This window comes from Zonotrichia leucophrys, chromosome 1, assembly GCF_028769735.1.
Source record: "Zonotrichia leucophrys gambelii isolate GWCS_2022_RI chromosome 1, RI_Zleu_2.0, whole genome shotgun sequence".
Lineage (NCBI taxonomy): Eukaryota > Metazoa > Chordata > Aves > Passeriformes > Passerellidae > Zonotrichia > Zonotrichia leucophrys.
Genome location: NC_088169.1, coordinates 51,056,941 through 51,079,314, shown reverse-complemented (window position 1 = coordinate 51,079,314; position 22,374 = coordinate 51,056,941). Strand labels below are relative to the sequence as shown.

Sequence of the window (22,374 nt, the reverse complement as noted above, 5' to 3'; positions counted from 1 at the left end):
CTTACAGTCTCACTGGCCTTATGAGAAACCCTTGTTTTACTGCAATCTCTTGACAGTATGCATGTTTAAAAAAAGTTTAAAAACAATTACAGTAACTGGGTTACAGAATGTACTGGAGGTGCAAGAGAATGGAAAAACATATTTATGGTTGCTTGCTTTCCCTTTTTAACAGCATACACTGTTTCTCTGCTTGACTAGAATGCAAAAGGGATAACAATCCCAGGCACTTAAAAAAAGGAAAAAGAGAATAAGCTCAACCTTACAGATGATTATGATTTCCAAAGCCTGTAGGACACGGAAAGTGACAAAATTGCTTTGATGGGGCAAAAATTGTGGCTGAGCTGAAAAAAGGGCAGAAACAGGTAAACCAGCAAAAGGAATAGTCTAGGTAATGGAGTAATATCTTTAATTCTACTACATTAAAAAGCACTGAAAGCTTGCTAATTTCAAAGAAAATCCAGTTTGGAAAGAGGTGAAGTGTGAGAATGGGCATGCTGAAACCCTGATTTGGGAGGCAGACACCCAAAAGCCTGCCTAGGTTCATGGTCCCATGCCCACCCACTGTCCCATGAAGCCATGAAGTGTCCTACACAGCCTCCCCCAAACCCATGAGGTCCCTCACTATTAGGATGGAGCTTCCCTGGGTACCAACCACCAGGCACATGTCCACACAGACTCATTCTGGCAGCTGCCCATTTTCCACCTACAGGCAGAGCCCTGTCCCGAACTTTCCTGTGCCGTGTGAAGAAGCCCCAGAAGGCAGAGTGCTGATGGTGGTGGCACTGGCAAGGTGCTGTACTGCAGCCCTGCAGTCAGGTAACTCACCCAGAGAAGGAGCACCACCCCAGGAATCATCTGGCTATACAGATGCAGGACCTTCTACCTAAGTGTCCATGGAAGCGAGGATACTCTGTAATCAGGAATGCAAGATCCACAAGGCTAAAAGGTTGGGCAGAAAAGGGGGATCCTGGTTCCATACTGGAAATCTGGACACTAAGCATCTAGAGAAGAACAATGAAAGGTCTGTTTCAGTATCCACAGCTGTTTCTGGCCCATTGTTGCTTCAGGGAAGGAGCCTACAGTCCCAGTCCTGTCCATGCTCAGGCAAGGATACAGATTCTTCTTACCCACTCTCCTTCCCCATCCCATAACTTCTGTGTTCCTATTTATACAGCTGCCCATATTCAGCAAGAAGAGAGATGACACTCCACTGCTCCCCTCATATCTTATCTGATTAGGCCGGATCCCAATGAGATCAACTTGTGCTCAGAACCTACACCTCAGGTCTCCCAGTCTGTTGATGAGCTAATTAATGAAGCTCATCTGCAAAAGCGGCAGAATTGCTTTTGCTGCTGCCAGTTTGCTTGACAAAAGACTCATCTCTGCTCCATTATAATCCAGAAAGGGCTACAGAGACTACCTCTGAGGGAAAACAATGCTTTTACTTCCTAGTGGTTCTCTATACAATCCATAATGATTGATCTGATGTAACTGGGCTGTGTTTCCAGATTTCCAGAGAAGCACTTACATTCTCTAGCCCACTAAAGTATACCCCTAAACTAGATGGGTAAGGGCTCCTTTTCGGTTGTTCGTGGGACATTGAATTCCCTCTAGTGACTATAATGAGGAATTCAAGTGCTTTTCCTCAGAGGTCAGCTCAACCTGCAAAGCTTAACCTCGATATACAGGTAGAAGTTTCATTTCACAGTGAAGCACAAGCACTACTCACTCAAGCATTAAAAAAGTTTTCTGAGAGTGTAACAGAGATATCAGTGCCTCTAGTGTAGCACAACACAGTCCCACTCTAGTTGAGAGAGGGAATGAAAATTTCATAATAGGTATGACTAATCTGAATTTTACTGTAAGTATACAGAGTGTAAGTGACCTCTTGATTTTGCAGCTTTTCCCATCGAAAGTAATGTTTATGCACTGAGCTGCATGAAGGAAAATATGTAGAATAGGGAATTGCTTCAAATGCTTTGCCTATCCTAGATGCATTAATTTTTCATTACCTCATTTATGGAAAAAAACACCCAAAAAACAAAACAACAAAAAACTAAGAAAAAAAGCCCAATAAAAAACCTGAAGTAAAAGTAAATGTGAAATGAGAACATTCCAAATCCGACAAAGAGAAGATCAAGCATTTTCTGCTGGCAGTGCACTTAATTATTACCAGTAACTTCCTATTTATTATCATCATCATCATTATTCTTTATCCTGTTCTTTAAAAATGATCCAGACTACCTCTGCAAATGTGTGGGGTTTTTTTCTGTTTGACAGATGCTAAATTCACTTTCAGCTGAAAGCAATCAAAGTTTAGACACAAGAAATACATCCTTTAAAGCCTGTGCTCTTCAGTTAACAATTTGGCCCTGGAGATGAATCGCAAGTAGAGACATGGGCCTAAACAATCTCACTAACTAATGGGAATGCTAACAAGTAAAGCAGTGTACTCTGCACTGCAATGCTTCTTCTCTCTTTGAACTCATGACAAATGAGAAGGACTGCTTCGAATTAGTCTTACAAATGTCAGCAATACAATAGAACACTGCAAACGTTCATCTTTGAACAGTGGAGAGTCACAGTGAACTGAGGTGAAAATGGTGTCCAGCAGCGCAATTCAGATCAGGAAAGCCATCCAACTCCAAAGCAGCTTGACCTGAACACAGCCCCAGAGGCAGTGCCCCAGCTGCCAGCTAGACAGTAGCCAAGAAGTTAGCAGAGGTGCAAGCCAAGAAGCCAGCCATGAGCCCATGTGCCAATGCAGGGAAGCTGTATTCCAGAATTTGGCATCTGGGTCCTCCAGCTGCCAAACATCTCCCATCTGGCTGAGCCTGTGGACGAGGTGTTAAAAAGAGGATCAGGGAAGATTATACAAGAGCTAAAGCAGTACCCTTAGCAAGACAGTAAAGATGAAGAGGCACATTGTGCCCCCAACATGTGAAACTCGCACACATTATCACTTTGTTCCCAGTGGATCAGAGGAGGCAGTCTGGACAAAACGCTCCACATTTTAGAGGAAATGAACAGTTAGATGTGCATGAACCGAGGCAACTGTCACAGCCTCTGGCCATCCACAGAGGTCAGCAGATGCAGATTTGCGTGGAATTGGTTTGGAGTAAAACTTGCAACTCTTAGTAGATTTGATGAACCCAATAAGAAAAACTAGGAAAAAAATCCTACAAAAACGTTTCTTCAAGACTTTGTGATCCACTCTGTTCCTCCGTCATCACCAAGAAATTGAAGTATCAAATTCTGTACTTTCCTAACTGGAATACCATACTTCTCGGTGTAATTTTATGAAAGGATAACTTTCTTGCACTTTAGTGAAAAAAGATAAGTTTAGTAATACCAAGTTGAAAAATACCCAAACCTGGGTAGGCATGAAATTCAATTCAAATGAAATATATCCACTTATATAGCTGCATTTAACTGCAGCAGAATTCACTTCTGACAAGCATTTACTGTTCCCAAACTCCAGCAATGCCATACCCCAATGGGAGGGACCAGCTGTGGGGAAGACTCCTAGCACTGTCAGCAGTTTCACGTGCACCATAAGAATTCATATTTTCAAATAATGCACTGACTTCGATGTTATTCTAATTGATCTTACTTCCACCTTTCAATCTACAGCTAAGTCCACATGGCCCAAATGAGGTTTGACAGATGTGTCATCTTGATCAATTTGGTTCTTTATTTTAAAAACACCTAACTACCCCCCAGCTCTTTTCCAAATTTCTGCTTTCATTAGAACCTATTTGTCTTGCCAAATGTTACCTTTCAGTCACATCTCGCTCCAGTCAGAGCACACCAACTTTCAGCATGAGATGACACCCATCTTCATCTACATCTAACCATGCACGTTTTTCAGGGGGCCTCATTAGTAGGATCTCATATTCATTACTATAGTATGTAAATACCAAATAAATTCATGAGGGATTTTTAAAGCAAAATACTGACAACATCTACAACGAGCAAAAAATTAACAACACAAGTGTCCTTCTTGAAAATGCTTCTTGCAGAATAGAAGCCAACATGCAAAATGTTATATAGTTAATTTAATGCCAACTAAAGAAGCCTGCAATAAAAACTGTATCTGAAATATGCGTATGTTTTAGAAGCACAACATTTTGAGAGACTAGTAGGCTCATCAGAGCAATTCCTGACATTGCACTGATAATACAATCAGATCAAAGAACATTCTAGGGATTTTTAACAATAAATGTATAGTTTCAATTTCATAGCAAAGGAAACCTTGAAAGATTTGTATTAGCTCTAACAGAGAAATTGCTCCTGCTGCCACTTTGAAAATGTTCGAGTAATAAGATCCTGCAAATTTTTAATATAAATATACCAGTTGTAGTGTAATTAACTGCAAATTGGAGATAGGAGTAGTCTTGAGGAATGACTTCTGTATTTGACTACTCATTAGCAATTTGAAAGTGTAATTGCTCTTAAACATGCTTTCTTCCTAATTTTATTATGAAGCTTAGCTGTACTTATAAATGTGAAGAATTTGATTTATTCTGGAACATACTTGCTTATATTGAATGTGTGAAGTTGTTTTTTCTTCTGTACTCCACAGACCGAAGGAACACAGGTCACTAAGAGCAGATAGAGCAGCGAGCTGATGGGTTTACACTTGCCCCATAATAAACACAGCTCCAAAGGAACCTTCAGAGGGGCACACAAAACAAACAAAAGCAGGGAGGAGGACAGGCAGGCAAGCAAGCACACTAAAAGTGGACATTTCACTGCATACTGCTTTAAAACCCACTAAAGCAACAGCCATGAGTCCCACAAAAACAGGAACCCTACCAGCTTTGGTACATCCTTCTGTCCTTTGACATCATTTCTACCTGGGCAAGTGGGGTGAGCCCGAGGGCCCTTAAGGTACCACAGCACTTGCTGAAGCCTCCCAGTCACCCCTGCTACTGGACTGGCATGTAAACCCTGTGCCATCCATCTACAAGGAACATTACAGAGGAAGGTTTCAAACTTGTGCCCTCCTTGAAATAAAATCAAGAAGATGTTTGTGAAGAGCTCTACCTACATTTTGCAGCTTTGCTTCACGGTAATTGGCAATGATTCACTATAACATGAGCTACATTGATGCACATTAACTTCGTTACTCAAATTCACCAGACTACTTTGAACACTTTAAACTATATTATTAAACATCAGAAAAGGTATTTTCTATTCTTATATTTTAAACACCATGATTTATTAAAAAAAAAAAAATTTTTAAATTGCAGCTTTCCCACCACCCTCTTGAGCCCCAAGATAAAAAAAAGCAATTGCAAAACTCAACTTCAGATCTCACCTAGCCCCACATACCCCCCCAGTCATGACATAAAGAGGGAAAGAAACCTGAAAAGCACTGCTACTAGACTTCATCAATAAAACAGAAAATTATATAATACACAATAAAATGCTTCATACCTGGAGTTGAAAAAACGAAAAGGGTTAACAGCTGACCTGGCACAGCCCCACATGCTCTCTCTGGAAATTGAACACAGACAATTAGGAATTTTAAGTTACCCCAAATAATCGAAGGGGACTTAGACAAGCTTGAGGAACACCTACTGCAAAGTAAGTAAGGCACACAGCCTCAGTGTGGAAGACACTTTAGGATTTTCCCATTCACTCAAAACTCTCCTCAAACTGAATTTGCTCTGTAGATGCCCCATCTAATGGTAAGTAATTAGGAGCTCTGTGATTAATTTTCATGGCAGCAAAGTCAAAGCTTAAGGACACACATGTCACTCAGTGGTAATTCCGGATCATGATCTATCATTTTCTTATTAAAAAATCATCAGCAACAAAGAGGTAAACTCTAATGAGAATCTACAGCATGCAGACATTGCATGAAGTGGCTGCAGTGCAGGTCTGCTCCCAGAATTCTGCTGCATCAGTAATATTATTCCCACACAAAACCAAAAAACTCAGGCTTTAACATTTTTACTTAGAACTGGGACTCCAGGGAAAATATACAATCTTCTAAAATACCATTTTGAATAATGAACAACACCAATATACAGTGCCATAGCTGTACAAACTCCTATGCTGGTTGAGATTTGGATTACATGAGATGTTCCTTTTCACTGACAAATTCTGATCTACTGCATGTGCTCAAATAAGAAGCTCCATGCAGATGGTTTTTGGAAAAAATTCCACCAAGTCAGGGGGGGAAAAAAAAGAAAAATCTGCAGAAAGCCAAGAACATGAATAAGCTCCTTTGGTCCTTCGGTTTGTGGTTCAGATCTCAAATGTACTGTGAAAGTAGTCTGAGGCTAATGCCCAAGAAACTAGCAAAAATATTAGAGTAACAATATGAATAATAAAAAGCTCAAGCACACTAGCAGTTGAATGTATTTGCACTGAAAATGTTTTGAATCTTTTATAATGCTCAATTAAAATATCCAGGTTGGCATAGGAACTGTTGAAAGTGAAAAGGAAATGTTCAGAACAACTTTGCTTAATTTATAAAATTGCATTTTCCTCTGGCCCTTGGAAACCTACTAGCAATCCATTTTCTCTCAAAATTTTGCACTGAATGCTTTGAACCTGTCACACTTCCCTGCTTCAAGTCTACAGTAAATAATGGCTTTCTTTACTGTTTTTTACCATTTGTTAGATGCTAAATTTCTGATAATGACACAAATATGGTATGCAGATGACAAAATGATGTACAGAGTTTTTGAAGTGTAAGTTATTAGCTCTATCACTGCCTAACACTGTTTTGGTTTTTTCCATGCTCCATGTGGAGTCTTTTCCTTCTCAGAAATATGTATCAGGTACAAATAGGTACAAATTTTATTCTACAACTGTGTCAGTACCTAATCAAAGAGCACTGTGACAAAATCTCCCCTGCCCAATCAGCCCTCAAACGAAAACAATATGCACTGGAATAAATGGTTACTGGAAACCATTAAGACCAATGGTTGTCTTCCATGTCAATTAATTTACAATCATCTCTGTGTCTCACTGGAAAATAATTTATTTGCACAGGTGATATAAACATCAATACATTACCTGGAAGTCATAACTCTACATTTCAGACATTCCTTTTCATAAAGTTCCCTTTTTAACAACTATGCAACTTGGCAGACCAAAATACAGTTGCTGAGGTTAAGTATTTGCATGTTGAATTTTTGACAGTGGAAAATTTAGCAGATAGCTAAAACTCTATTTAGAACCTACAGTATCCAGGCACTGAAGCAAAAGACACTCATCCAAACAACCTCACTGACACCTTAAATTTACTATGGCTCCTTTCTGTTTGGTGTGAAAGCCAAAGGGCTGTGGCCTCTCACCCTGCCTCTTCTCCAATCCAGAATCCATGGAGAGAAATACCTAATCCTTGCCTCTGGAACCTCAAGCTTATCTGTGCTACGAAAATGGCTAAAACACATCTCAGACCATGTAACCAGCATAAAAAGGACCTGTAACAGTCACTTCCCAATCCAAAATGCAAGTGTATAGAATAAAGAGGAAAAGGACCACTCCTAGGTATCTTTTGCACACAAATGCAGCTATCTGGCTTCCTGAGTTAGTGCTCTAACACCAGGCTTTTATGTCATGGGTGGGTGGCTGCACTACTGCTGGCTGTCACATTTTCACACAGAGAGATGGCCAATGGGAAGAGGACAGCACACTCTGGGTGTTACAGCAGGCAGAAACAGGTAAGCTCAGAACTTGATCTCTTCATTTCCACAATGGAAAGCTGGGAATGTGAGCTGCTCTTGTTTTTTTTTTCCAAACTACTTTAATGAACTATTACAGTTCAGAAGCCCAAGCTCCAAAGAGAGCAGAACCAACTCATAGCCAAGTACCCACCCAGGATGTAAGTGGAGACATCTCTAGGAAGTTAACTGCTCTGCCCATTGAATTTCAAAGCCTTTAACTCTTTCTTGACTATACCCCGGGAGTGTTAATGCCTTGTGCAGGTGCTCTGCCACAGTGCTGGAGCCAACCACCTATTTCAGAAGCTCACAACACCTCCATCAGACCTCCCCTAAGGCAGAAAATCTGCATCTTGTCTCAAGTGCCTATGCTGCTGTGGTTCATCTTGGTCCTGGGTACCTGCAGTGCTTCATGTGTGTTGCAAGCATTTGGGGATAGTGCAACCTCTATGGGATGCAATATATTGGCAAGGATGTACCTGTTACAGAATTGCATGCACTTGTAGTTCCTCTCAAGCAAAAGGAGAACCACCTTCTGTTATTCTGACTATAGGAATGGCAAAACATCTCAGAAATCATGTGGTGATACAGCCAGCCGAGCAGTTCTGAAGTGGAAAAATGGAGTGCAAAAGGAATCAACCTGCTCAGCTTGGTAAATAATTTTCAGCAAACAGTTTGTTACACAACATTACTCTATTATTGTGCTTTTGAAACTTTTATGACTGAGATTTTGGTCATTATTATAGTTCCTCCTGTGAACTTATTTATCAATGGTTTGACTCTTTGGCCCTGACAAGCAACTGATTATAGAAACAGCAGTGCTCATCAGTTCTTAAGAGAAATACCATGATGACTTATATGTCTATCTGACAGCCCTGTGTGTCCCTGACTTATCATGCATTATCCAGCACTATGCTAAATATTGTACTTTTCATGCAAATAATTGAGGTACACATTTTGACAAGACTGGGACTGCTGACTTTTAATGAGTACATCAACCAAGTATTTCTTTTACAGCCTGACATCAGCTTGGGGTGATTTCCAGGTTAATTTATTTTTCAGGCTCTGTTTGCCGTGCTGGGCTTTTCACCCAGCAGCAGATCCTGTCCAGAGGCCTTGAGGTGAGCCCTTTCTAGGGCAGCCTCCGGCCCCAGTGCCTGCCAGCCTGCTCCATGCCCCCCTGAGCTAGCAACACAGGCTAGACAAGAGAGCTCTGCCAGTTCTGCCTCCTCTGATCCACCCTGGTCTCTTCCTTATTTTCTGCCTGCCTCAGCTTTCATACTTCCTTGCACTGCTTTATCCTCTGGCAACTCAGTACATTTCGCAAGGATAAATAAAGAAAAATATGACCCAGAACCTCATGCTTGACACATCTTTGGTCACTGCTCTAATGATGGAGGTGCAGAGTTTGACTCTGAAACCTGTGTCTGTGATTACTCCAGGCTTAGATACTATAATGTCAGGCACTGTGCTGCTTTACTCCTTGTTTCAGCCTTCAATTCCTGTATTTTGACTAGAGTAATTTCATGTGTGCGGCGGCCGTGAGGTCCAAGTATCCTTTCTGTGATGTATTCAGAATAGTAATGCTCATGTTCTAAGTCACATGCACATGGACAGTGCCACCTCCTTGGCACACAGGCTCAACACAAAAAAACCCTCTCTTCATATCCATCATCCAAGAGCTTCCATTCCTTCTTCTTTTATCTCCAGCATAAAAAGAACTTGCTATGAGAAATGAGGTTGTGGTGAAATCACTTCTAGTCAAAGAGGATTTAACTAATAGATGGGGAAACCTACTACAATCTTTTCCCATTATGCAGAAGAAAGGAAAATGGCAGGAAAAAAAAAGTAGGTTAATTTTTTTATTCCTGTATTTACATGCTCATTCAATTATGCCTTGCCAACAGTGTTCCCCTCTTAATAGTTCCCTCCTTTACATGCAGTTTACACACCCGTGACCTACACAACTTTTGTGGCTTTGCATGCATTGACTTCAACACTCAGGACAATATTTCCATAAATCAGTGTAAGCACTGCTATTAAGATTTAATTGTGCTGCATGTACGTCTGTCAAAAATCACAGGAACTGCCTTATGGAAAAGGAAAGATAAAAACTTATCTAATCTAGATAATGAAACAAGAAGTAATTTTGGCTCAAGTGACAGCAGAGGACAATGCTCTTTCTTTTTCTTATCAGTAAGTCAAAGTAGCAGTTCGCTGAGGAAGTTTTATTGTGGCTTTTCCTGGCAGTGTTCTGCTATCCAATCCACACCTATGAGTATTGGTTATAGCTCTACATTTCTTCAGGCACACGGCTCTGCCCCTGCTTTCTGTGCTGATTTAGAAAGACAAAACATAAAAAGCTGAATAACGAATCACTGGGGAAAGAGATGCCAAACAGGTGTACAAACTGCTAACTGGGTAGTAGTAACTCATAATGTTATTTATAATTCATTCTTCGGAGTCATGCTCTTCAAGCAATTACAGAATGCCTGCCTCACTATCCATAAAATGCATTTCACATATCTAACCACTAATGACTTGAGCTTCACTCTGGAGCAACACATTTTAGTGGATTAAGCATGGGAGCAAGAGGCAGATGTACCTGATCCCAGCTCATTCTCTCCTTGCCTGCATGGCCTTGAGCAAGTCACTAACCTGTAGATAATTATAATATGTGAACACACAGGGGACCTGTAAAATTTAATTAGTTAATGTTTGCAAAGCACTCCAAAGACAAAAAATGCTTTATGAATGATAATCACACACTATTGTTTCATGGCATTTTATTCCAAAGCATGTTTGCAGAAACATGTTTAGAAATGTAAAATTCCAGTAATAGCAAAGTTTGACAACTACCTCAAAATGATTGGCACTTCTTAGACTAAAATTTAAATTAATTAACAAATTTAACTTATGTTAAGAAGACATATGTGAATTCAATACAGACACTAAACTGAAGCTGGGAAGCAAGATCTTTGAAAGTTTCTTTGTGACAGCTAAAGGAAGTGAAAAAGACATATAGAAGGTATCAATGAACTAATACCTGTAACTCTTTCACTGCAAGATAATGGTGACCCAAATAGCCTAAGTGTTGAGTTGCTTTTCTTTTCTTTAGCATCCAGACTTCTGTTAGTTTCAGGACTAATCATTAGACCAAACAAATTCATGGCAAACAAAAACAGGATTTTGCACTTTAACAGAACCAGGATTCCTTAGTTCTTCAAGCTTATAATGCAATTAATTTAAATATTTCTCTCAAAAGGAAAAAATTACTCCTAGCAATGGTATGGTAAAAGCTCTAGAATGACCTATTCAACAGTCATGGAAACTTATTCTTACAGAGGAGACAGGAAGATATGATTTTATGTAGATCAAGGTAAAAGCACTCTTATTTTCAAATTAGCTTTCTTCGGGGAACAACTGACAATACCCCAATCTCCTGACACACTTCCATTTAAGCAACACAGCCCTTTCAAAGCAGGAAGTTGTGTTAATTTCTCTGTAGAAGCAGGTTTTGATTTACAGTTGCCATTCACCTGGCCCTTGTTTCTAATGATCTTTGGCAGATGGGGAATCCTGTTATTCTGGCAAAAGGCCTTGGGACACATAACAGAAAATTTTCATAGCAAAAAATCCCAGTGCATGCACAGGATGGCATCCTTTGATTTTACTGCCCAACTCTCCTTTTGTCAAACATCATATATTTTAAAAAGGGAACCTTTTTAGAACAATATAGGTTTATTGAAACCCCAGGTTCATACTTAGTGCCTAAAGAAAGAGCAATTCCCAAAGGTACAGAGGTCTTTCAAACTCTTGAAGTCCTTAATAAGGGCTTCAGGCCAATTCATTCTTATAAACAAACAGATGTTTCTGAGTATTCAGATTTTGGTAGGAATAGCTTTATAAAATGCCACATAAACCCACTGTAGAAGAAGTCAGTACTTCTTCAACAAGCTGTCTGAACTGCATGTAGGGAGTGCACGTAGGTAGGAGAAATCACACCTGTAACAGTTGAGGCAGGTCAAATTTAGATGTACTAAGTTCAACTTCTTCTCAAGCCAAAAACTTCCAGCACAGCCTTAGAAGATAACATAGAGGGGGTTTCGTTATGTATAACTTCAGCAATGTAAAGTTTTATCACTCTCTAAACCACTTGTCCAGGTTTCTTTACAGCTGCTGGGGAAGACAGATACCTTTTGAAAGGTAGATGAGCATAACTGGTAACATGCATAGACCTAGAAATATCTCTCCACTAAAGGAATCCACAATACTTGAGCCTAACTTTTAGATATTTTTCATTGTGAGAGAGGAACTTTGCTGCAAGGTAATGTCCAAATTGGACAGTCCAGCAGTACCAGAGGGTGCCTAAGGTAGCTGAGACACAGTACGCTGCCAGCTCAGCAGTGCCCTTGGCTCAGTAGCCAGCATCCAACCCAGCAACAGTTTTCACTGCAGAAACCTCTTCTTTTCTGCCACAGGATACTTACTTGAGACTGCTGACAAAAAATAAAACAAAACTAGAACAGAAACATCCCTGAAATAATGACACAGTGGGGGCATCAACCATAACACAGACACCTTGCAGGGCTCTATGTCACTACTGTCTCTCGTTTACGTATCTGCACAAACCCCTCTCAACACTTTTAGCAAGTCAGCTCAGTTTGTAGAATAACTCTGGAGGAGGCCAAGGAGGAGCCTCACCATGTTCCAGCCTCTGGGGAGGTCAGAGGCCCATAGACAGTTCTTTCTGAGTGTGTGGTCCAATTTCCCTGCAATTGCAGCAACTATGTAACCTTCTGCTCTAAAGTCTTGCTGCAGTGGAAAAATGCATCCCAGACTTGGGTACTCTTCATGAGACAAGTAAAATTGAAATGGGTATATCCCCACAACTTCACTTCAAACCAATTAGTGTTCTCCAGTGGAAAAAAAAACAACCCTTTATTGAGGAATCCTGGATGAGCACTAGCCAATTTTCCATATGTAAAATCACCACTCAGTTGTGTGCCAGTTTTAAAATGAGCACAGGCAGATGTACCAGAGAAGAGGGAAGCAAAGTTCACACAAACACTGCTGAAACACCCTCCCTTATGGTTTTTGGAGACTCTGGACAAAGTATTTTGTCTGCAAGTGGAAGGAAAAAATGAGGTGAAAGTTCCCTATAATGAACAGCTCAACAGTAGTAATGATTGCGACCAAAGCAGGAAAACAAACTAAAACAAAATGTAGAAAATGAACGGCTGATGGCAATAAAGATACAAACTTCTAAAAGGATAAAAATAAACCGCAGAAGTTGATTTACAAAGAAGAGGAGGGAGAAAAAAAGATATTTAGGAAAAATAAATCAGATTTGAAAAGCATGTACTAATTTAAGAGAGTACATTGCTATGGTGGCTATACTGTCTGTCTGTTGTGGAGTCTCCTTTTTGCTTCTGCAGTATCCAAAACTAACTCTTACTGTACTGCAGTAACAGATGCCAGAGAAGTTAAAAATAAAGTAAGATGATCACATTACCACCAATGTATCAATCACATAAAGTAGCCAAAGAGAACAGGGTCCCTAATCTCATTTTCATACAAGCACTCCGAAGCACCCAGCTCAGCCTAAAGAGGAATTCATGTTAAAGGTCAGAGCAGTCACATACAAATGACAAATCCCATCTCTGTGAATTAACTGCAGCTATAACTACAAGTAGACAGGATTTCCTCTCTGAAACTTCTGTCTCTCCCTTACTCCAGAAAAACAATACACTATCTGAAGCATCATCAGTTTATATGTACAGTTCCTCTTTTCCTTGACATTTGAAAGAAAACATGGTTCCATCAAAGGAGTTTTCTCCACTTACAACACCTAAGGAGAAAAGTATCCCAGAGAGAAAGAGGAAGTTTTGCACCTTTGGATTTTTACCAACACACTGGTCAAAAGTTCCCACTAAAAATCACCTTCTGCCCCTCCTGCTTCTGCCCTCAGTTTCTGCAAGTAGGAGAACTTAAATTATGCATATTCAAGGAGGGGAGAGCTGCATGCTGCAAAATATTATATTTTACCATACAAGTGTGCAGGAAATAAGAAGATGAATGCTCTGTTCAGGGTTTGCATTAGTATGTGCCATGGAGGAGGCTCTTGAGGCCATCCTGCATCACTTCTGCCTAGGGATGGAAAGGCTGCCAGGCTGAGGGAACAGCATGCTGCCTCTGTGAGGGACCCTAAAAAAGTTTTACTGGGCTTCGAGAGTTTGACTAATGCCTTCTCCTCCCCTGGCTTCATAAAGATTTCTGGAGTGTATCTGAGACTTGGTTCTGAATATACGATGCTATTCTTGCTGTGTAATAAGCATCAGTGGTGTCAGGCACATAGAGGCAAATCTGCTCTTTGTTAGATGTTACATGTCAAAATGAGTTTGTAAAACACGCCACAGAAAGGATGAAATGCTGCTTACAATGCAAAGCCCACTGAAATCTACATAATGTTGCAATATTTATTATCAGTCAGAGTGTATTATCTGAGATTAATAAACAATTCTTAGCCTGTATTTTGTAAGACATAGCAATTTCCATAAACCAGCACTGACACAGGAAGAATTTTCACTGAAGCACCCTGCTTGAAATAATGACTTTATTTATCTATAATTTTACATTATTGATTGGGTTTGTTGAACTGAAAGAGAACTGTGAACTCATTCCAAAAGAACTACTGAGAAAGAAGTCTGGAAGCTCAGCCAACTTAAAGCTTGCAGCAAGAAGGCAATTTTCCTGAGAAAAAATTGTCATACTTGGTCACTTTACAAATATGCAAGGAAATTACATTCTGCTTGTGTAAATAAGAACTAATGCCAAACACGTGGCTCTTAGCGTTTCATTGTCACAATTTTTATTCCTAAGAATTTTGTTCCTGTAAGACTACAGTGGACCCAAAATAAAGCAGCAACATAGGTGGATGCCACCCAGTTAAAGAGGACAAGAAAAGCAAAGCTTTCAAATAGGCATTCGAAACTGTCCAATCAAGTGTCATTTCCAAAACAACAAGCTTAAAAATGGCTGCATTAAAACAACAGTTTCTCCCCAAAAACTGACAAGCTGATTTCCCTTTGGTTCAAAGGTGGCAGACTGAGATGCAAGGTAAGATGCAGGAGCATTCAGTACAGCGCTGCCAGTCCCAGTTTCTGGCGCAGCAGCTCCCCAGGCAGGGATTGCCGTGGCCTCCCGTGGCACCAGGGATGTGCAGTGCTCATGTGTGTCCCAGGCAGCTGCTGCACCACCCCTGGACCATGGAGAGAACGGGAGCTCACAGCCTGGAGTGTCTCTGCCCCTGAATTAGCTCCCACAGGGCACAGGGATTGCTGCCTGAGCACGCCAAGCACTCCCCAGACCTACAGAGCGAGTGAGATACCTGCCTGGGATGCAGACAGCCACGGAGGCAAGATCAGTCCTGAGCCCCACAGACTGCACACAAGGAAAGGCAGGGCACTGAGGCAATCCCTCACAGCCCCACATGCTGTGTGAGGGGCTCTACAGCATCAACCCAAAGCAAATGCCCACTACCAGATTCTGAAAGCCCCAGAGTCTGAACCCCCTTACTGCTTTCAAGAGAATAAGTGGCAGTAGGCAAATATATATACATATATTTATATTCATAAGCCTTATGCAGAATAATTTAAAACATGCCTGAAAAAAAGCAGGAAAAGATCAGCTGCTGTCTCACACCTGCTACCAAGCACCTAAAAATTGGTATGGTGTTTAACAAAGACAAGCCTGTAAAACACCAATTGGTACTGAAGAAAAGGATGCTCCCATCATTTTCAAACTACTGAGGTGTAGTTCCCAGCCACTCTCTGCAAGAAGTTATTTTTTGGGCAATTATTGACCAGAAAGAGCTCACAAGCTCACTTAGAACAACACACTCTGTGGGACAGTCATCCAGACTCGAGGGCCAGCCTGCCTCCCTCAGGCACTAAGCTTTGACCTACACTTCACTGACTGCTGAAGAGTCTTTCTGTGCATGTCCCTAGGCTGCCCGGTTATTCAGCAGAACATTAGGTGCCTTTCCATGTCCTCAGAGGAAATTCCTGTCTGCTAAGTTTAGATGCTGAAATTGAGCACACAGGATCTCCCTCTGGAAGGCTTCAGAGGCATTTTCCTCTCTGCAACAAGGCTATGTAGAATGAGAGTTTCTTTTTCAGCGGACTCCTTTGCTAAACATCTAATATTAAGGTACATATTAAATGCCTAAAATCAAAATAGAGCCTGCCCTGTAGAGCACAATATTGCAGACCAAGTAAGAAATAGATTGAGTGCAGTTAGCCTGAAGTGCCAACACTCCTTTTCAACTCAGCAACTGTATGTGTGGAGTCTGTGACTGAGAATGAAGTAAAGATGACAAATTGCAGATCACAGTCAAATTAGATTTTCCTAATGGGGCTTTTGAAATAAACTAACAAATTACTGTTTAAATAAAACCTGTAACAAGAATGAGTTGATGTTATATTATTAAATTTCTTAATTTGATTCTTAAGCTCCAGAGTCAGTCAAATAATACTCAACATATTTACCTTCACAAACTGTGGAATGCATTGTACAAAAGCTAAAAAAGCTTCCCATGGTTTGACCAATTCTCTAAGTGTTCAAGCAATATCCATCATGGAGAACAGTATCTGCCTGCCAGTCATACATTAAAATTATCTGCTAGTGCTCCATACTTCCTTTGTTCAGTAATTAGACAGAGCAAAATCATTTACTGCAAAATCACGACACATTGTTTTATTTTTCTGGCTTACTATGTGTGCTATAAATTGAGAAAAAAATACTTAGCACTTCGGGGCCTGCTGTTGTGACTAGAAAATTGAAAATACATATGGGACCTGTCTATCAAGCAATATCCTCACTGGCAAAGAAACTCTCCCCCCTCCTTTATCACTGTTAGAAAGGGAGCCTGCTAATCACAGAACCAACACCTTGTCTTGCCTTGCTCACAAACACCTCTCTCTGCTTAAGGAGAATATCAGTCTGAGATTCACAGTTGGCTGACAGAAGAGGTAGTACACGTCTGGCAAAAAAACCCCAAAGGCAGTACCTCCCCAAACATGGCTTAGCTCTTTTAGCTGCTGATGTCCAGGAAAACAAAGCGAAACATTTTTAGATACCATTTTAAGACATTTAAAATGCATCTATAATAACTTAAACAATAGCAATGTCTAATGGCCTTAATTACACCCATTTTTATTTCATAATGTCCAGAATGCCCATATTTTGAACCTCTCAGATAAAGTAACATCTTTTGTGGATCTAGCACAGGCTTCAGTGCCTGGAGGCTCTAGTTCTATTTCCAGCTCTGCTTCAGACCAACAGGGTGACCTTTACGCATAACCTCATTTTCCTCACCTATAAAATTGGGATATTAATACTTATTTACCTCACAGTTGGTTCCCTTCCAGCTGCTACAGTGACTGGCCAACCTCATGCATCTACAGAATTGCAAATGTTCATGATAAATTGCTTCCTTCTTTTCAAACAAGCAGTACAGGTACTAAATTAAGAAAATATTTGTCCACCCAGTTAGCAAAAGTACACAGAAAAATAACCGCAGTGGAAAATTGTTCGAAGCCCCTCAGTAATTTCCTTCCAATGACACCGTCCTTCAGGAGAAATGCTGCTAGTTCCTATCTGACAGCAACTAGAATCAACTTCTTGATGCTGATTTCAGTCAAGGAAAAAATACATGGTTTTGAGTAATCTAACCTGGTCTCTCTTTGGAGAGGATATAAACCCACTGCAAGCTTTCCAAGTACATCAAGGGAAAGAAACAACTTCAATTCGAAACTCAATGAGGGCAGAGAGAAAGAAAGGAAAAGATCATGAGAGAGACAAGAGATACAGTCATCTCTTCCAAGAAAGGGAATAAATCTCCAGGGAAAGGTGCTGGCAGGTACGCTGCCTGCAGGCTGGAGGACAGCCCTGTAGCAGAGGTGCCTCCCTGGGCCTGGGAACGCCTCAGCAACACTCATCTTGTCTGGGAACGCGATACTTACTCTTGTACTGCTCTGGCTATGGAGAGCGCTGTAGATCCAGTTTCATTAACGCTATCTAAGGTCACATTTGGCAGGTCGTCATCATCACTGTCACTTTTAATTTGTCTGGGAGATAGGCCTCGGGGGTCCATTTGTGCTGGAAAGAGACATATAATGGATTAATATGAGTGTGCTGAAATTAATCTTGTCCCAGAACAACATCAGGGCGCACAACACGTCTGCCTGCTCTGCCTGGAGAGCACTGAGCTTCCCAAATCAGCTGATAGGTGGGCAAAGCCACCCAGGGGTGCCACAGCTGGATGTGAGCACTTCCAGGGGCATGCAGGTCTGTAAATTCACAGAGGCTACACCAATGCACTCAGCAGTACCTTAAAATCACTGCTCAAGCCACATCCAACAAAATCCCCGTTTACCCTCGAGTAACTTATGCTGCCTGACTTCAGAAAGTGAAGGGAAAGGGAAGAAGGGAAAGGGTTACATCTGCTTTGAACAACACGGAACACTCAAAAGTACAATTGACAGCAAAATTTCAGGAGAAATCTCTGATTCTGAACGCTCACTGTGAGGTATCAGGATGGAACCCATGTCACTCCACTCAATTAAAATTTAGGCATCTAAAACTCCAATCCTCCTGATTTCTGACATAATTCAACACCACTGTCAGCCTCTGAAGGATCCTTCACTCCACGCTATGTGTAATCCCACACAGGCAACCAACATTCAGGTGACCAGTATCAGTGGGGCTAACGCATTTTTTGAAAAGTCACCCAGTTTCAGGTCTTACAAATATCTGAAGATCAGGAATTGCAGGATTGTTTTACCTGTCCACAGCTGACAGTATCCATACTGTATGGCAAAGGAGTAAGTGCCCAGGTGCTGGCAGCAACAGCTGCAGGAACTTGTATGAGGAGCAGCCAGGGCTGCCCCGTGGTGGACACAGTGCTGGGCACAGCTGAGCCCTGCAGACAGTGGGGGTGTCTCAGGGAAAACAGGTTTAAGAAAAGGTAAAACAACTGGCCAGGAAAGAAGCAAGGGAAAAATGTGTGAGAAACACTTTACACTAAGGGTGGCAGAGCACAAGAACAGGCTGCACAGGGAGATTGCAGAGCCTCCCTCCCTGTAGACATCCAAAACCCACCTGGATGAGTTCCTGTGTCACCTGCTCCTGGTGACCCTGGGGTGTTGGACTGGTTGATCTCCAGAAGTCACTTCCAATACTAACAGTTCTGGGATCATGTGAAACAGCTCTGGAGATACCAATGTGCAAGGAGATGGAGGGGAGAAGGTTCTCCATAATGGGGCAGTCCCTGGAGGAGACTGCCCTGATGGGAACTACTGTCTACAGGGAACCAACAATGGAGCAAGGGAACAGTGTGAGGAGAAAGAGCAGCAGAGAGGAACAATTATAGACTAAACCCAGTCCCCATCCCCCTGGCATGGGGGAGGGAGAAGAGCTGGGAATCAAGGAGGGGAGTCCTGGAAAAGGGGGTTGGGGACTGTGGTTCTCACCATCCAAATCTACTTTTAATTAGCAATCAATTACTTTTCCCTGTGCCGAGTCCTATTTGCCCATAAAGGTAACTGGTAAGTGATCTCCCTGCCTTTATCTTGAGCCTTGAGCTCTTGCACTTTATCTTCCCCCCTGCTCTGTGGAGGAGGAGTGAGAACAGCTGGGTGTGCACCAGGCAGATGGCCACCAGAGTTAGCTTTTCTGCCAAACACATACAGGGAGGGAGAGGAGAACAGAAAGGCAGGTGACCTGCCTTCCCTCTTATGATGGTTGCTGTCCTTCAAAGGGGAAGAAAGCAGAATTCAGCAGGATAGGGGGAGGGAACCAAGAGATGGGTATAGAGGGGAAATATGGGGCACAACTGCGGCTTGGGAGTGCTGAGAGGAACTGGGGCTTGTTTGTGCCCTAGATGTGGAGAAAGAGATATTTCTCCTTACTCAATAAATACCACATAGGATTAGCAGGTGCTGAGAGACACCCAAAGCAGCTGGGGAAGAGAGTAAAACTGGAGAGACGTCTGAATCTGCAAGGGAGGCATAGGAAGGGGAAACACAGGCAGAGATTTGAGTAAAACTGTGTTTATTTTTTCTGCTCTGGTGAAATAGGGGAATTCATGGTTATTGATTTAAAGAGCTAACTGTTGCAGTTTGTTAGCTTGTGCTCTCCTGTATTGCAGAGGAGACAGGACACTTTCTTCTGGGTCTAGCAACACGATTTTTGAGAAGGGATTCATTCCTACTCAACTCTGGCTAACCACAGACCTAGGTATCACAGGCTCCCTTTAGAGACCATGAACAGTTCAGTGGGCCCACAGCTAGGTAGCAGCTCCAAAAGTCATAGTTAAATCTGTCATTATGCTATCTTTCTTATGTTACAGTGCTTACTGACTCTACAAAAGGAACTGAGTTACAATGAAAAATGGGAGGGCTGCAGATACTTCAGGAGCTGTGCATCCATAACAGTAGGACTGATGAATAGCTAGGCTCTTGAAAAGAAAGCACTCCACAAATGAGTGATGAATCCAGGGAAAGCTAGTCTTAAATTTTAATTTATGTGTTAGCTGCAAACCACCTGTGAGTAAAAGAATACTGATTATAGACTAACTTTCAGCTGTGGTTTTTATGTTACAGAATTTCATAAGGAAAATACTGTTAAATACATTCAGTAAGCTGATGGAACAACTCCTGCTGGAACCAAATTTAAAGTGCATTTACAGTGGCACAGTACTTCTTCTATTACCTTTCTACAGGCACAGGTTAGGTGCCTCAGTAATGCTGGCTATGTTTGGGCTGCTTATTATTTCTTCATGGGTGGCAAACACCTTTTGCTTATCAAAGCAAAGGCTGTTGTCAGCAAACCTATATCAGACAAACACGACTTAGAAATTGTTTGAAACATTCAATTGTTTTAGGCAGAATGAACACCATTCTGACTGTGCTTCTTAAAATCACAACTTACACATGATGATATTCAATGTGTAACCTCAACCTGAGCACTAGGGACAATCTAGTACTTTATTTAAAAGCAACTGAACAACCTAGTGAGCTGATTTAGCCCCAGAAAACTATTGCAAAAGAAGTGCCACTCCTGCCTTGCTCCCTAATGCTTCTTCTTAAAAGAATGACTTTATTACTATGTATTTCATTAATTCTAAATCTAGAAAAGATTATATTCTTTTCATAGAATCACAGAAAGGCATGGGTTTGTAGGGACCTTAAAGATGATCTGGTTCCAGCCCCTCTACCATGGGTAGGGATGCCATCCACTAGACCCAGTTGCTCAGAGCCTCATCCAACCTGGCCTTGAATACTTCCAGGGATGGGGCATCCACAACTTCTCTGGGCAATCTGTTCCACTGCCTTACTACCTTCTGAGAAAAGCTTTTATTTCCCCCATTAAAGTGAATTTCATTACAAAAATTATGCTTTTATCTGCCCAGTATTTAAATGTGCTACTTGTGAGAGCTAGCTATTTGTCCACAGAACTAAAAACTGTAACAAAAAAGCTATGTATGTTAACTGAGGCTTAATCTGACTTGCACTATAGCAAAGGTTTTAAGTAGGTAGCTCTGAAACTAAAACTAACTTGAAATGATGGAAGTTGTTGCATAACTAAGTCTGCAATACAGTTCTTATACATGAACTCTGATCACTTAAGCGTGAATACACCTACATAAAAAGAGATGGTATAAATGTGTATGAACAATCTTACATACGTTCCTTCTTTGTAAGACATGTTGTTTCATTATTACTGCAGACTGCTGGCTCTTAAGATATTAATGAGACTCCTATGACATCTGGTATTGATTTTAGATTACTACAGGAATGTGCCAGGATCAAAGCTCTCAATTACCTTCTCCTTGTTTCTGCTCGGTAAATCCTACTCCATACACTTCTAGCACAGACACAAAGCTGTGAGCAGCACTTTACTTTTTCACCCAGGGACAATTTACTGTACTCACTGGGTATAGTGTGCCCCATCAGGCACCAATGCTTGAGCACATAATGAGGTGCTGCCACACGTAACTATGGAGAGGATAAAAGGTGAGGAATGGAAATGTATCAGTGGGTAAATTCAAAGGCAGGTATTTCAAGCACTGCTATATATTTGCAGAAAATCTAACTAAAGATGGCAAGTAAATAAAACAATGTTCTTGGGATTATTCCCTTACTTTTTATGTCAGTCCACATATACATCCTTTTTTCTCTCTCTCTCTTCATTTGTCACTTCCTTCCAGCTCGCAGCCGTGGGTGGCCGAGGCACTGGGGAGTGAGGTGACTGACCAGGGGGCTGAGCCTTGCTGCTGCCAGCTGGTGCAAACTGGCCTGTGTTCTCATCAGCATGGCTGCAGCTGCTAGGGGAAAACAGCCTTTCCAGCTACTCTCCTCCCTGAAATGGGCCATGTGAATATCCAACTGGCCAAAAACCTAACAGATATCTCCTCCTCACCGCTCTCTGCAGTGTGCAAACTGCAGCACAGGACTGTCACACATCAGGAGTTCATGACTCCTACTAATGTCAACAGCTTTGACTTTTTCTTGGACATCTAAGAACAACTGTCCAACTCCTGGCACCAAGGTTTATGAATACCAGCCTCAGTTCATAAGCACTGAATTAGAAGTAATTACTGGCCTAATGAACATCAAACAGGAGA

At 41.4% G+C, this 22,374-nt stretch overlaps 1 protein-coding gene across 5 annotated transcripts in view; it reads right to left on the bottom strand.

Moving 5' to 3' along the window:
* The window catches only part of KLF12 (KLF transcription factor 12), a 241,373-nt gene that overhangs the window by 58,038 nt on the left and 160,961 nt on the right, over positions 1-22,374 (bottom strand). For all 5 annotated transcript variants that reach the window (XM_064713382.1, XM_064713389.1, XM_064713400.1 and 2 more), the window contains 2 exons: positions 17,711-17,846; positions 5,443-5,502 (listed from right to left, as the gene is read on the bottom strand). In XM_064713382.1, coding sequence (XP_064569452.1) covers positions 5,443-5,502; positions 17,711-17,846 — 196 coding nt within the window. The remainder of the gene's footprint in view (positions 1-5,442; positions 5,503-17,710; positions 17,847-22,374) is intronic.